This window comes from Natator depressus, chromosome 2 (genome assembly GCF_965152275.1).
Source record: "Natator depressus isolate rNatDep1 chromosome 2, rNatDep2.hap1, whole genome shotgun sequence".
Classification (NCBI taxonomy): domain Eukaryota; kingdom Metazoa; phylum Chordata; order Testudines; family Cheloniidae; genus Natator; species Natator depressus.
The window spans coordinates 11,617,651-11,630,251 of NC_134235.1; the positions used below are offsets into that span (position 1 = coordinate 11,617,651).

Consider the following 12,601-nt stretch of genomic DNA (forward strand, 5'->3'; position numbering starts at 1 on the left):
AGCCCAAGGAGAATGCTGCAGAGCAGATGATTTTAGGAAACTGGTTTCCCTTGTAGATGGGCAGTAGGGGTTGGCTGGTTTTGAAACAAGATGCATCTATTCTTCTGTTCTACAGACTGTTTGGACATTTAAGAGCTAGTTGAAGTTTAGCTTTGGCAACCTAGGAAGGAGGCAGTTTGTTTCAGTACAGATTTTATTTCTTTCTGGCACTTGTCATGCGTATTAGACACCCAACTCTGCAGAGCATTTCCGAGGAGCTGTATAAAGGATTGAGACATTCATACAAGGTTTGATTTAGTGAAAACACTGTTGCAAGCGGATTTCTTGTTTGTTGATGAAAATGATCACATTTGCCTCAGATCTTGGATAAAGGCTGCAGAATAACAGCTGTTGTCCTGCCTTTCCTCTAATTCCACCTCTGGAAATAGCACTTAAACTTGAATGCCAGCTGGCACGGATTGATGTGCTGCCAGATTGGCACTCAGTTCTTTTGGACACAAGTGGCCAGGCTGTTAACTTGCAGGCTTAGTTTTTTATAGCTAGGGACTCAGTCAGTATAATTACTTGTCCATTCCCAGTAATTTAAAGCAGGCTAAACTGTGCGAAAGTACTCACTGCTTTTGTGCCAGCCTGAGTTGTTTTACAGCTGAGAAGTGAAAACTAGACTTTTTTTCTTTCTTGAACATTTGAGCTCTTATCTTGGGTAGAGACAGGTGGGACATGCTGTCATGTACTTCCATACCAAGTGTATTCATCATAAGATCCTTTAATGCTCTGCCAGGTATGGCTAACGTTAACTTAAATAAGGTATATTGTGCACAGTGCCACCTAGTGGCTGAACCGTGTAATGCAGTTTAGCATTCCATTTCATTTCCCCCTTTCAGTCCTACATTCCTGTCTTTGAAGGTTAGTACAAAGCAGTATGAAAGTGCCATACTGGTTTTCTAATTACATGACCACATGCATGACAACTTGGTCATCTGGCTGATCTTTAGTTGTCATGACTGGCTTTGATCAGTTTGGAATCTTTGAGTTGTCTTCTTGTTCTGCTCTGTTGATTGTTCTTTCTGAGGGACAAACTGCAGATGTTGACAGATTCTGTTGAACTCTCCACAGTTGGTCTTGATTAAATGTGATCGGAGCACTGCATTTCTTTTGTTCATGACAGCTGAAGTTGTCCATCCTTTTTCTCCATCCGATTGGACATGAACATGGTCATCAGGTTCTATTCTCAACGGTTCTATGAGTGTTGGGTGTTGTAAAAGTGTTTATAAGCTCCTTTAACCTTTTTATCCAATTTGATGTCTGGCCACTTTGGAGACAGAACTACTGTTTCAACTTTGGAAAAGATTCTGAATTGTCTTCCCATCAGGAGTTGTGCTGGACTAGATCCAGTAGCTGCTGTTGGTGTTGAGCTGAAACTCAGAAGAGTAAGGAGTGGCTTTTCCATTTGTAGGATTTGCTTGGTTGTCAGTAAAGCTCTTTCAGCTTCTCCATTTGCTTGTGGGTAATGTAGGCTGCTAGTAATATGATCAAAGTCTTATTTTATTTGGAATGACTTAAATTCTGCTGCAGTGAATGGGTGATCCATTGTCCATTCCTAGTTGTTCTGGAATACTGAAGTGAGCAAAATTGCACTTCAGTTTCTTGATAACACTGGAACATGTTATGTCTTTCAAGTACATTATTTCTACATACCTGGGAAAACAGACCACTGCGACCAGGTAATGATGTCTTCTGAATTTGCATAAATCTGCACCTAGTCTCTTCCAAAGTCTCTCTGATAAGGGTGTTTGTTCACTGTATGGTTCAGCATTCTCTCTTAAGTTGACAGGTTTCAGAGTAACAGCCGTGTTAGTCTGTATTCGCAAAAAGAAAAGGAGTACTTGTGGCACCTTAGAGACTAACCAATTTATTTGAGCATGAGCTTTCGTGAGCTACAGCTCACTTCGTCGCATCCGATGAAGTGAGCTGTAGCTCACGAAAGCTCATGCTCAAATAAATTGGTTAGTCTCTAAGGTGCCACAAGTACTCCTTTTCTCTTAAGTTGAGTTGTATTAAAAAATCCATCATCAAATCCTCCATTGAGTTCTTACACCTTTCTCACTAGGCCCATCATGGTTGCCACACTGCAGCTGAGACTGTTGTTGGTCTGTGGTCCTTTGATCACATATACTCTGAAAGCCATAGCTTTTGTCTTTATATGTTTTTTTCTGCCCATTCAGTTCAGAATGTCTTCAGGGCTAGTCAGGTGACTTCAGCATTGGGAGTGGTTAAAGATAATTATATGTCCCTTCTAAGATGACTGTGACATCAGCTCCAGAGTGAATTTTAAAGTCAATAATCTTGCCATGAATATTCAGTTTAACTCTGCAAACAGGCTCTTTATCATCACAAGTGGTAGATCTCAGAAACAGTGGCTCTTGATTGTCTGTAATATGAGCCAACTTCCTGACTGCTTTGTTGTTGCAAACAGCAACAAAATGTTCATATTTCAAGCATTTATTATACCATGTGTCTCTTGCTGGACATGCATCATCTACTGGGATATGACTTTTTCCATACCTTGTGCATGTAGGCTGGAATTTGTCCTTCTTACCCTGGGATTCTCTCTCCTTGCCTCGGGGGTTTATGATAATGACATTTAATTGTCACGCTGATTTTCTTTAATGCCTCTAAACTAGTTTCTTGTTTTTCAAGTTTGGCCAGTTGCTCTTGGTTTTGCTGTCTCACCAGCTCAGACTGCTTTGCTATTTGAAAAGCTGTGTGTAGAGTTAGATCTCTTTTCCATTGGAACTGTTGTGCAAGATTTTTATCTGTTACCCCAATAACCAGCCTGTCTCTGATGTTTTCATTTTTTGCATTCCCAAAATCAGTTTTCAGCCAATGTATGCATAGGTCTTATAAAACATTCGACATTTTCTCCTGGTCCTTGAATTCTCTGGTGAAAAAATGCTGTCATAAACCACATTTCTCTGAGGTATAAAGTATGCATCAGATATAGCCAGAATCCTTTCATAGTCATCTTTATGACTGTCTCCAGTAAAGTCATAGAGTTTAAAAATATGCTGTGCTTGTTTCCCCATAGCATAAATTAAAGATACCTGCATATCTCCAGTTTATTTGTGGAGCTTGGTAGCAATGTGAAATCTTGCAACATATTGTTTGCAGTCTGTCCATTCTGAAGGTTTGTCAATGCTGAAGTTCTCTGGGGCATTGAAGAGTGGCATGTCGATGAGATACTGCCTTCTAAGTTATAGAAGCCTACGGAAGAGCTCCTAAGAAGGAAGTCAGCACAGGAAGCATCCTGGAGTGAAGAATGAAGCTGCTGTTTATGGTGGGAGTTGATAGCTCTTCATAGTTTAAGACCTTAGGGATGGGACCCATGTGAGAGGTTGGGCATTGGCTCCTCTGTGCCTCAATGGTGCCACCTTGAGGTAGAATTCTGAGACACCTGCAACCAGATGGTGGAGGAATGTTTATGGCCCCTGAGAGAAAGAGGCAAATGCTAGCTACAACTGGGGAGAAAAGACACAGGGCTGTGGCCCGGAAAGGACTAAGGACTTGGTCGTGCCCTGCAGCAAGTAGTGAAGGTTTGGGCTGGTAGTGTTTTCCTTAAGAGTCTTATTTACCCTGCCGGGGGAGGGCTTTTGAGTTTGAAGGAAAGGGAAAGGAGGCAGGTGTCAGATTTCCTGGCTAGTCTTAACCTGCTTTAGTCACAGCCTGTTGTTTTGGTAACCATCAGTACACAAAGCCCTGCAGGATGTCATATTGTACTGACAGGTTTCAGAGCAACAGCCGTGTTAGTCTGTATTCGCAAAAAGAAAAGGAGTACTTGTGGCACCTTAGAGACTAACCAATTATTGGTTAGTCTCTAAGGTGCCACAAGTACTCCTTTTCATATTGTATTGAGAATCAGATATACACACAACTAACAGAGAGAGAGAGAGAAGTGCTGATGAGTTTTGTTCCCAAAAGGGAATTTCATGTTGGAAGGGCAGGGAGTCTTGAGTCCAGCAAGTGAAATGTACTGCAGTTTGAGGGAGCAACTTTGCCTATAGGAGAAAAGCTCAGTCCCTTGGGAGGAAGATGACAGTCTTAAGAATAGAATAATTGACCAGTGGATATTAGTTCTGGCCTGTTTGGCTGGGACAGTTATGCACACAATAAAAAGGCTAAATTTCTATCAAATAATTTTTTTGCAACAAACAGTTCACCCAGCTCTGCTTGAAACCTTCCCAGTTAATTAAAGGCCACAGCATCTCGGAACGATACTGCAAAGAGCACTGTAAACTACATGAGAGTCTGATATGTTTCCATGGGGATGACCTCTCCTCTGCCTCTCTCTTTCACCTTCTATTTTTCTTCCCTCTTTATTCGTTCGAATCAAGTACAACTGTGGCCCCTTCAGAGGTTGTTCTGAAAGATAAGTCAAGTCAAATGCATGTTATGAAGGGGAGTATTAACTTCACCTCGGCTGGAATCAGAAACCAAACCCAGGAACTTTGCCTCAGAGGAAACCATGATAATTACAAAGTAACTCATTTTTAAACAGTAATAATTACAAAGTACCACACTCCTGGGTACTGGCAGCCTGAGGGCATCGTTGCAGGTGGGGCACGGTACTGAAACTACCATTAGCTGCGCACGTGTTCATCCATTAAAGTGCCATTCTACTGTGGAAATAGGACTGCATGGTTCCATGCTGGGGGTGTCTCGTGGATTCTGTATCAAATGTGGTCCATTTGTAAGTCAGGAGGTGTCTTACACTTGGTATGCTTTCCCCAGCTCTCCCTGCCTTCTTCCCCCATCCCAGGAAGAAGTAGTTTCTGTCCCTCTGAGCAAGGAAAGGGGGTTTCCACCTCCATTTTCTTTTTAAGAATCAGGCTAAAAATAAACTTTAGGAAGCAGATCTTTAGCTGCTGTAAATCCATTTAGCTCCATTGACAGCTGAGGGTCTGGCCCTATTTCTGTGTATTGGTACAGGCTAAATTTTATTGTTTTTATAGTAGAGGCTGGAGACCCCAAGATCAGGCCCAGATTGTGCTAGGCGCTGTACATACACAGTCTGTGCCCCGTGGAGCTTACAATCTCTGTAGACAAGACTGACAAAGTCTACACTTTGTAGTCCATGTCTACACTACCAAGTTTGTTGACCAAAGTAATGTTGACATCCAAAAGTGTACGTCATAAAAATCGGAATTTCGTGTTCACACTTGCTCCCTCTGTCGGCAGATCACATCCACATTGGGGGCACCATCATCGACAGCATAAGCAATGCACTACAGGCAGTGATGAGTTGCCAAAATCTTAACAACTGGTTCCCTCCTCACCCCATGAGGGGGTCGTGGCCCGCCCCCGCCCCCTGGGACCTCTGCTCCATCCACCCCCCTTCCCTGTCCCCTGACTGTCCCCAGAACTGGGCAGGAGGGTCTTGTGGGCCACTGTAGTGGGTGTCCACCCTGCCCCACCCCTAAGATCCAGAGGGACCTGCTGGGGGCCGAGGTGGGGAGTCCTGGCGGTGCTTACCTGGGGCGGCTCCCAGGAGACATCCGGCAGGTCCCTCTGGCTCCTAGGGGTGGGGGAGCGTAGCTGGGGGGGAGCAGGGGGAGCGGCTGCTCCCCCCACTGATCACATCAAAAGTGGCACCTTAGACACCGACTCCGTGGGTGCTCCGGGTGCAGAGTCCCAGCCCAGCGCCTGGCCCCAGCTCACCTCCGCTCCACCTCCGCATCTGCCCCTGAACGCGCCGCCCCGCTCTGCTTCTCCACCCCCCCCTCCAGTTTCCCGTGAATCAGCTGTTTGTGCGGGAAGCCAGGGAAGGCTGAGAAGCAGGCGGCGGCTTGGCGCTCAGGCCCAGGGAGGCGGAGGCGGAGGTGAGCTGGGGCAGGGGGGCATGAGGAGGGCCGCCTGCACCGCAGCAGGAAACTGGGGGGGGCGCGCAGGGGAACCACTCCCCGCCCCTGGAAATGTTGGGGGGGGGCGGAGAAGCAGAGCGGGGCGGAGCGTTCAAGGGAGGAGGCGGAGCGGAGGTGAGGTGAGCTGGGGCCGGGTGGGGAGCTGCCAGTGGGGGCTCTGCACCCACCAAATTTTCTCCGTGGGTGCCAGCTCCAGGGCACCCATGGAGTCGGCGCCTAAGTCACCACTTTTGGCTGGTTGTTAAATTTAGAAGCCCTTGTCAAACCGGTTGTCCCTTGCGGAACAACCGATTCTAAAAGGGCTTCTAAATTTAACAACCAGCTCCAGCTCACCACTGACTGCGGGTACCTGTCCCACAGTCCAGCTCGACACCGTCTGTGGGAAGGTGGAACAGCTTGAGGCCCATCTTGGGACCATGCTAAATGTCCTGTGATGTGTTGCTTTCTGTCCCAGCATTCCATGGGCTTCCAGCTTTCTTTCACAGCATTTTTGCAACAGCCCTTTTTTGCAGTGCACCCCCGCATCTTTGTGAGAAGGAATGGATCCCACAGTGCTCTCCTATGCTCTGCTAAATGTCATGACGACATCGCGGATGGCAGTGCAGTTAATCGTGAAGTTTCTAACAGAGTGCACTGAATGCATCCAATGAAGTGAGCTGTAGCTCACAAAAGCTTACGTTCAAATAAATTTGTTCGTCTCTAAGGTGCCACAAGTACTCCTTTTCTTTCTTCTAACAGAGGAAGACTCACAGGTGCCCAGCATTCTGCGTGGTATGGATAGGAGCAACTTTAGATTGCTTTTGGCATTCGCAGAGCAGTTGCATAGGGTAGACCATCGCTTTTGGGCTTGGGAAACAAGCACTGAATGGTGGGATCATATCACCATGCAGGTGTGGGATGAAGAGCAGTGGGTACAGAACTTTTGGATGTGGAAAGCCACCTTCCTGGAACTGTGCGTGGTGCTTGCCCCAGACCGGCAGTGCAAGGACAGCAGAATGAGAGCTGCCCTCTCAGTAGAGAAGTGTGTAGCAATTGCTGTGTGTAAATTGGCAACTCCAGACTGCTACCGATCGGTCACAAATCAATTTGGAGTGGGGAAGTCGATTGTTGGGGCTTCGTTAATGCAAGTCAGCAGGGCAATAAATCACATCTTGTTACGAAGGACCGTGACTCTGGGAAATGTGCATGAAATAGTGGACGGCTTTGCAGAGATGGGTTTCCCTAACTGTGGAGGGGCGATAGATGGCACACACATTCCAATTTTGGCATTGGACCTTCTTGCGATGGAGTACATTATTAGGAAGGGGTACTTCTCCATGGTGTACCAGGCACTTCTGGATCACTGGGGGCGTTTCACTGACATCACCATGGGGTGGTCCAGGAAGGAACATGACGCATGCATCTTCAGGAACACCAGCCTGTGCAGAAAGCTGCAAGCGGGGACTTTCTTTCCAAACCAGAAGATTACAGTGGGGGATGTTGAAATGCCCATAGTGATCTTGGGAGACCCGGCATACCCCTTACAGCCATGGCTCACGAAACCTTACACGGGACACCTGGACAGCAGTAAGGAGCAGTTCCACAACAGGCTGAGTAGGTGCCAGATGACAGCTGAATATTCCTTTGGCAGATTAAAGGTGCATTGGCAATACCTTTATGGCAGGTTAGACTTTAATGAGGATAATATTCCCATGGTCATAGCTGCGTGCTGTTCATTGCATGTTCTCTATGAAGCTGAGGGAGAAAGGTTTGCTCAAGGATGGAGTGCTGAGGCAGACCGCTTGGCCGCTGATTTTGAGCAGCCTGGGCTATCAGAAGGGCCTAGAGGAGGGCAATTTGAATCAGGGAGGCTTTGAGGTAGCACTTTGACAATCAGCACCAGTAATGTATATCTCTGTCAAAGGTGCTTTAATGTTACAGGTTTCCTAGTAGGCAACGGTGACATTTCAGGCCTTATATTTTAGTAAGGAAATTATTAACCTGCCCATGCATGTATTGGTAGCACCATGGTCACCTGGGAAGATGCTTTGAGATCTCTCGACGCCGAGCTAGCAGGAAATGGAATTTCAAAAATTTCCAGGGCTTCTAAGTGGGAGGGGTGGATGATTGTTTACCTGGCTGCAGGGCAGTAGAGTTCAAACTGCTGACCACAGTGGTCAGGATGGGCATTGTGGGACACTTCCTGGAGGCCAATTGAAGTGATGAAATCAAGCGTGGTGTCTGCACTGGCACTTTGTCGATAAAAACTTAGAGGAAAAAGACGTAAGTCTCTCATTGGGGTGGATGTATTTTGTCGCCAAAACTGGGCATTTTTCCCAACAAAACTCGCATTGCAGTGTGTACACATTCACTGTTTGGCCCTCAAAAGGCAGTTTTTGGCATCAAAACTTGGTAGTGCAGACAAGGTCTATGTGGAAGGATGTTCCCTGTTGTTTGTTTCACCTGTTTGAGGTTCCTTTGTCTCCCCTTTCTGCTTGATGGTTCTGTTTACTGCTTAAATGCAAATTAAAGTAAGCACACATTCCTTTGTTTAGGTCAGACCTGTTTGCCAACATCTGTTTGCGTGGGACTGTGGGGTTTGGAGCATGTGTTAATAACACCATACAGGGGAATCTTGTAACTTCACATACAATGTTGCCACACATATTTTACCCGGGCAATACTGACCAGCAAATTATGAGCTTTCAAATTATACCTTACAAGGCATACTTTGTACAAAGATTATTACAATAGTGTGTAGGCTCTGAATATGGGGGTGTATTCTGTCACAGCTGACTAGCACTTTGGGACAACTGAAGACCACCTCCCCCATAAATCTGTGTCAGGTTTTACTCCAAGACAAGTCCATGCTGGAAGAAGGCTTTTTAGAAGTTTAGGTGCGTACCTGGATATCTCTATAGTGGAGACATGTTCAGTACAGCCAATAAACTCATCGATACTTGTGTATTGAGGCTGGCAGCTTCAATTCAAAAAGCCTAGATGATAAGGCCTTCGGTGCCACTTTGTTCAGAGCTAGTAGCTCATTAGTTAAAAAACTAAGGATAGTTACAGGAGAATATATCTGTCCTGATGAAAGACAGCAGAGTAATTAAAGGACTGGGGTTGATTGCATAAGAAGGCAATTAATAAAAGATACAATGCCCAAATTCTGCTCCCATTTACACTGGTGTAATCCACTGAAGTAAACTAAATTACCATAGATTTACACTGATGTAACTGGGATCAGACTCTGGCCCTAAACATGCGTTGTTTGGCTAAATTATGATGAAAGGGTAAAGAGGAATTTTAAGCCATCTGCAAATAGTTGAAAGGTACAAACAGCAAACTCTAATCTGTTACACAGGTGCAACTCTCACTGAAGTTGCTGACAGGTGGATCTGTGGAAATGAAGGCAGGACTGGGCTTCAAGGGGATAAGGAATTATTAAGGTAATAGTAGAGGTGTGTCTCACTAGGAAAGACGCAACAAAATTGAGCAATGTAAAATTTTGTCTTGATGTATGGAACAACGTCCCAGGCTTGTGGAATAGTCTGTCAAGGGAAGTACTGTAGTAGAAATGCCATAATTTGGTTCATTTTAAAGCTGCTCTGGATAACAGCACGTTTTCTAGTATTTTGGTTTTGTGGGGTTTTTTTATCAGCATAATTGGGAATGTAAGGAGTCCTTGTGAGATTTCTGGACTTTGCTCTTACAGCTTGCGTTGGAAATGCCACAAGAACAGCCTGGTTTGGAGCTTTGGGGGCCTTTGCTTCTATCCAGAGCCCAAAAGTGCCTGAAACTTTTTTAAAAAAGTGAACTGAAGATTTTGGAACAAAAAAAACCAAACCAAAACAGAATGGGTCCAGCTATGATGAAAGGTTCAGGGAGTCCTCTTACCTAGATCAGTCCATCCATCCCTCTTCCCATTAATTGTGTTCCTCTTGTTCCAGAGCAGGATTAATGGAGAAGAACACGTACTGAATACAAAAGCATTCCAGAAGAGGAACACACAAAGAAGTGTGATTGTCAGTAGCAAATCTACAGTCTTACAATTCTGATCTTGGAGCAGTGCTGCAGTCCCAAGACAGACTTACCGATAAGATGATTATGCTTTGTGGTGATGTCCATTGTACATTAACGATTGCTAAGAGATATCATAGTAGTATGAGGGATTGTTTTCAGTATCTGTTCTAGAATGTACATTTTGTCCATTTCATAATGGGTTTGGCTTCCTTTAGGGAACAAGTGTACAGTAACCTCTGCCACTGAAATCAATGATGGTGATCATGTTTTTTATTTGTATCACTCCTAAATTGAGTATACCTTTTTAATGGTCAAACAAAGAAAGACAGGTCCCTTCCTTAACAATTAAATCATTGAAACGGTGCATGGTGTAATGCAGCAGTGGTTAATAATCAGCAAAAGGTGCAGGGAAAGATATATGAGGATGGCATTACAACAGTGGGAGGCCAGGGGATGTGTTTATTGTTGTGCATACATCTGGTGCAGATGAAGCAATAGTATCTGTGTTAAATTCCCACCTGGCTGAACATTAAAGTATGGAATGAAAAATAGTAGCATGGTTTCTAATGCCCAGTCTGGTGTGCTCATTTTTCATATTCTTGTTGAACAGACTCCTTGAGCCATATGTCCCATTGTTTAGAAGTGTGAAATTAGCTATTGATCTAGGAAAACAAAATATAAATAAAAAGTTACTTTAGATCTATGATAGGAAAGAGGTAGATAGGCAGATACATAGATGGATGGACCCAAAGATTGAGTTGACACCAATTTGGAGCTTGAAAAATGCTGGACACCGGTTGGGTATTGATGTGATTTTTACCAAATGCTATTTGGCACTGGGCTTACCTGGGAGTGGTGTTCCAAGTCTTCATTTTGCTCTGCAGTGCTTTGTGGATGAGCAAAATAAAGGAGCATTGGGAAGTAGTTAAAGTCCAAATTTTTGGAGGTGAGGTAGCCAGTGGATATGGTACTGGACTGAGGTTCAGGAGACCTGGGTTCTGGTTCTGGTTCTGCCACTGACCTGCTCGATGACCTTGGGCGAGTTTATGTTTGTTATTTGTATTACTGTAGCCTTACCTAGGAGCCTCAGTCGTGAACAAGGACCCAAAAAGCTTACAATCCAATATAAGACAAGAGACAGCAAACAGATATAGACGGACAGGTAGGGAAGTACAGGAAAACAATGAGACAGTATTGGTCATCGTGATGGGCAGTGGTCTCAGCACATCAACAACCTAACCATTGTCAAGTTTGCTGTAGGCTTCACCACAAAGGAGAGTTTCAAGGGGGGTGTTGAAGGAGGATATTCAGGTAGCTTTGTGGATGTTTATGGGGAGCTTCTCCCATGTGTGAGGGGCAACTTGGGAGAAAAGCACAAAGGTGCTTGTTTGAAAATTTAATAGATGGACGATGGACATGGGTTGAACAGAGGCAGGAGTTGACAGCTTGATAGTGAATAAGAGAAGATAAGTAGGGTGGGGATAGGCCGTGAAGGGCCTCGAAAGTGAAGCCAAGTAGCTGACATGATCAAGAAGGAAGAGCTAGTGGCAGGAAGCAAAGGGAAGGGTAACATGGTCAAAGCAACAGGCTAGGGAAATGATCCTCGCAGCAGCATTCTGAATCCACTTGTCAAAGCCAGAGGAAAGGATGGTGCAGTAATTGAGATAGGAGATATTGGGAGCCTGGGTGAAAGTTTTGTCTGTTTAGGTTTTAAACTCTTTGGAGCAGGGACTGTCTCTTACTCAATGTTTGTACAGTGCCCCAATCTCAGCCAGGTCCTGGAAGCGCTACCATAATACAAATAACAACCATAATAAAGGTTTCAGAGTAGCAGCTGTGTTAGTCTGTATTCGCAAAAAGAAAAGGAGTACTTGTGGCACCTTAGAGACTAACAAATTCATTTGAGCATAAGCTTTCGTGAGCTACAGCTCACTTCATCGGATGCATCCGATGAGGTGAGCTGTAGCTCACGAAAGCTTATGCTCAAATGAATTTGTTAGTCTCTAAGGTGCCACAAGTACTTCTTTTCTTTTAACCATAATAAAGGTTTTACTGACTGGAAGGTGGTTCGAATTTTGGCATCTGTATTTCACATCCCGAGGGGAGTATTCCAGTGGGATAGATAGATACCGCTTATATTTATATAATTTTCCATTGAGTGACCAAGCTTTCATTTATAGTCATTGCTTTTTTATTCTTGTTCTTTGTAGATGTGCTGTGTCCAAATGTCCACGTGGAAGGAGATCGATTTAAACACACCAATGGAGAGACTGATGAAATCCCAGGTAATCCCAGAGACTTCCCTTCTGCAGTGCCTCTGAGAATTTTAATAACATAATAGTGTAGGTCCTACTGAAATGTTCTGACTTTGTCATGGTTTCCTTGCCTCTTGGCATTTCCTTAATGTAACATATATCCAGTGATATATATTGGAAGCAGCAATGCTGGAAGAGACCTATTAGTTGACTCATTTGCTATGGAGCGAGTATAGTTGATTTAGGGCTAGTGACATTACAGCTTTTCTGGGAGTTCTGGTATGTCTTTTCAGCCAGCTGTGGGACTGATTCTGTCACATGTGAGCATAATTTGTACCCCTTTTATAGCTTACTTGTGGTGTCATGAACTCCTGTAATTGAAAACTGGCCCATCAGGAGAATTCCTGGAATGTTTCTGTCTGAACC

General features: G+C 44.6%; 1 protein-coding gene across 1 annotated transcript in view; it reads left to right on the top strand.

Annotated features, from left to right (window-relative positions):
* LOC141983518 (collagen alpha-1(XXII) chain-like) overlaps positions 1–12,601 on the top strand; it is a 208,389-nt gene that overhangs the window by 46,629 nt on the left and 149,159 nt on the right. Inside the window, exon 2 of the mRNA XM_074946717.1 lies at positions 12,131–12,205. Within this exon, the coding sequence (XP_074802818.1) occupies positions 12,131–12,205 (75 nt within the window). The remainder of the gene's footprint in view (positions 1–12,130; positions 12,206–12,601) is intronic.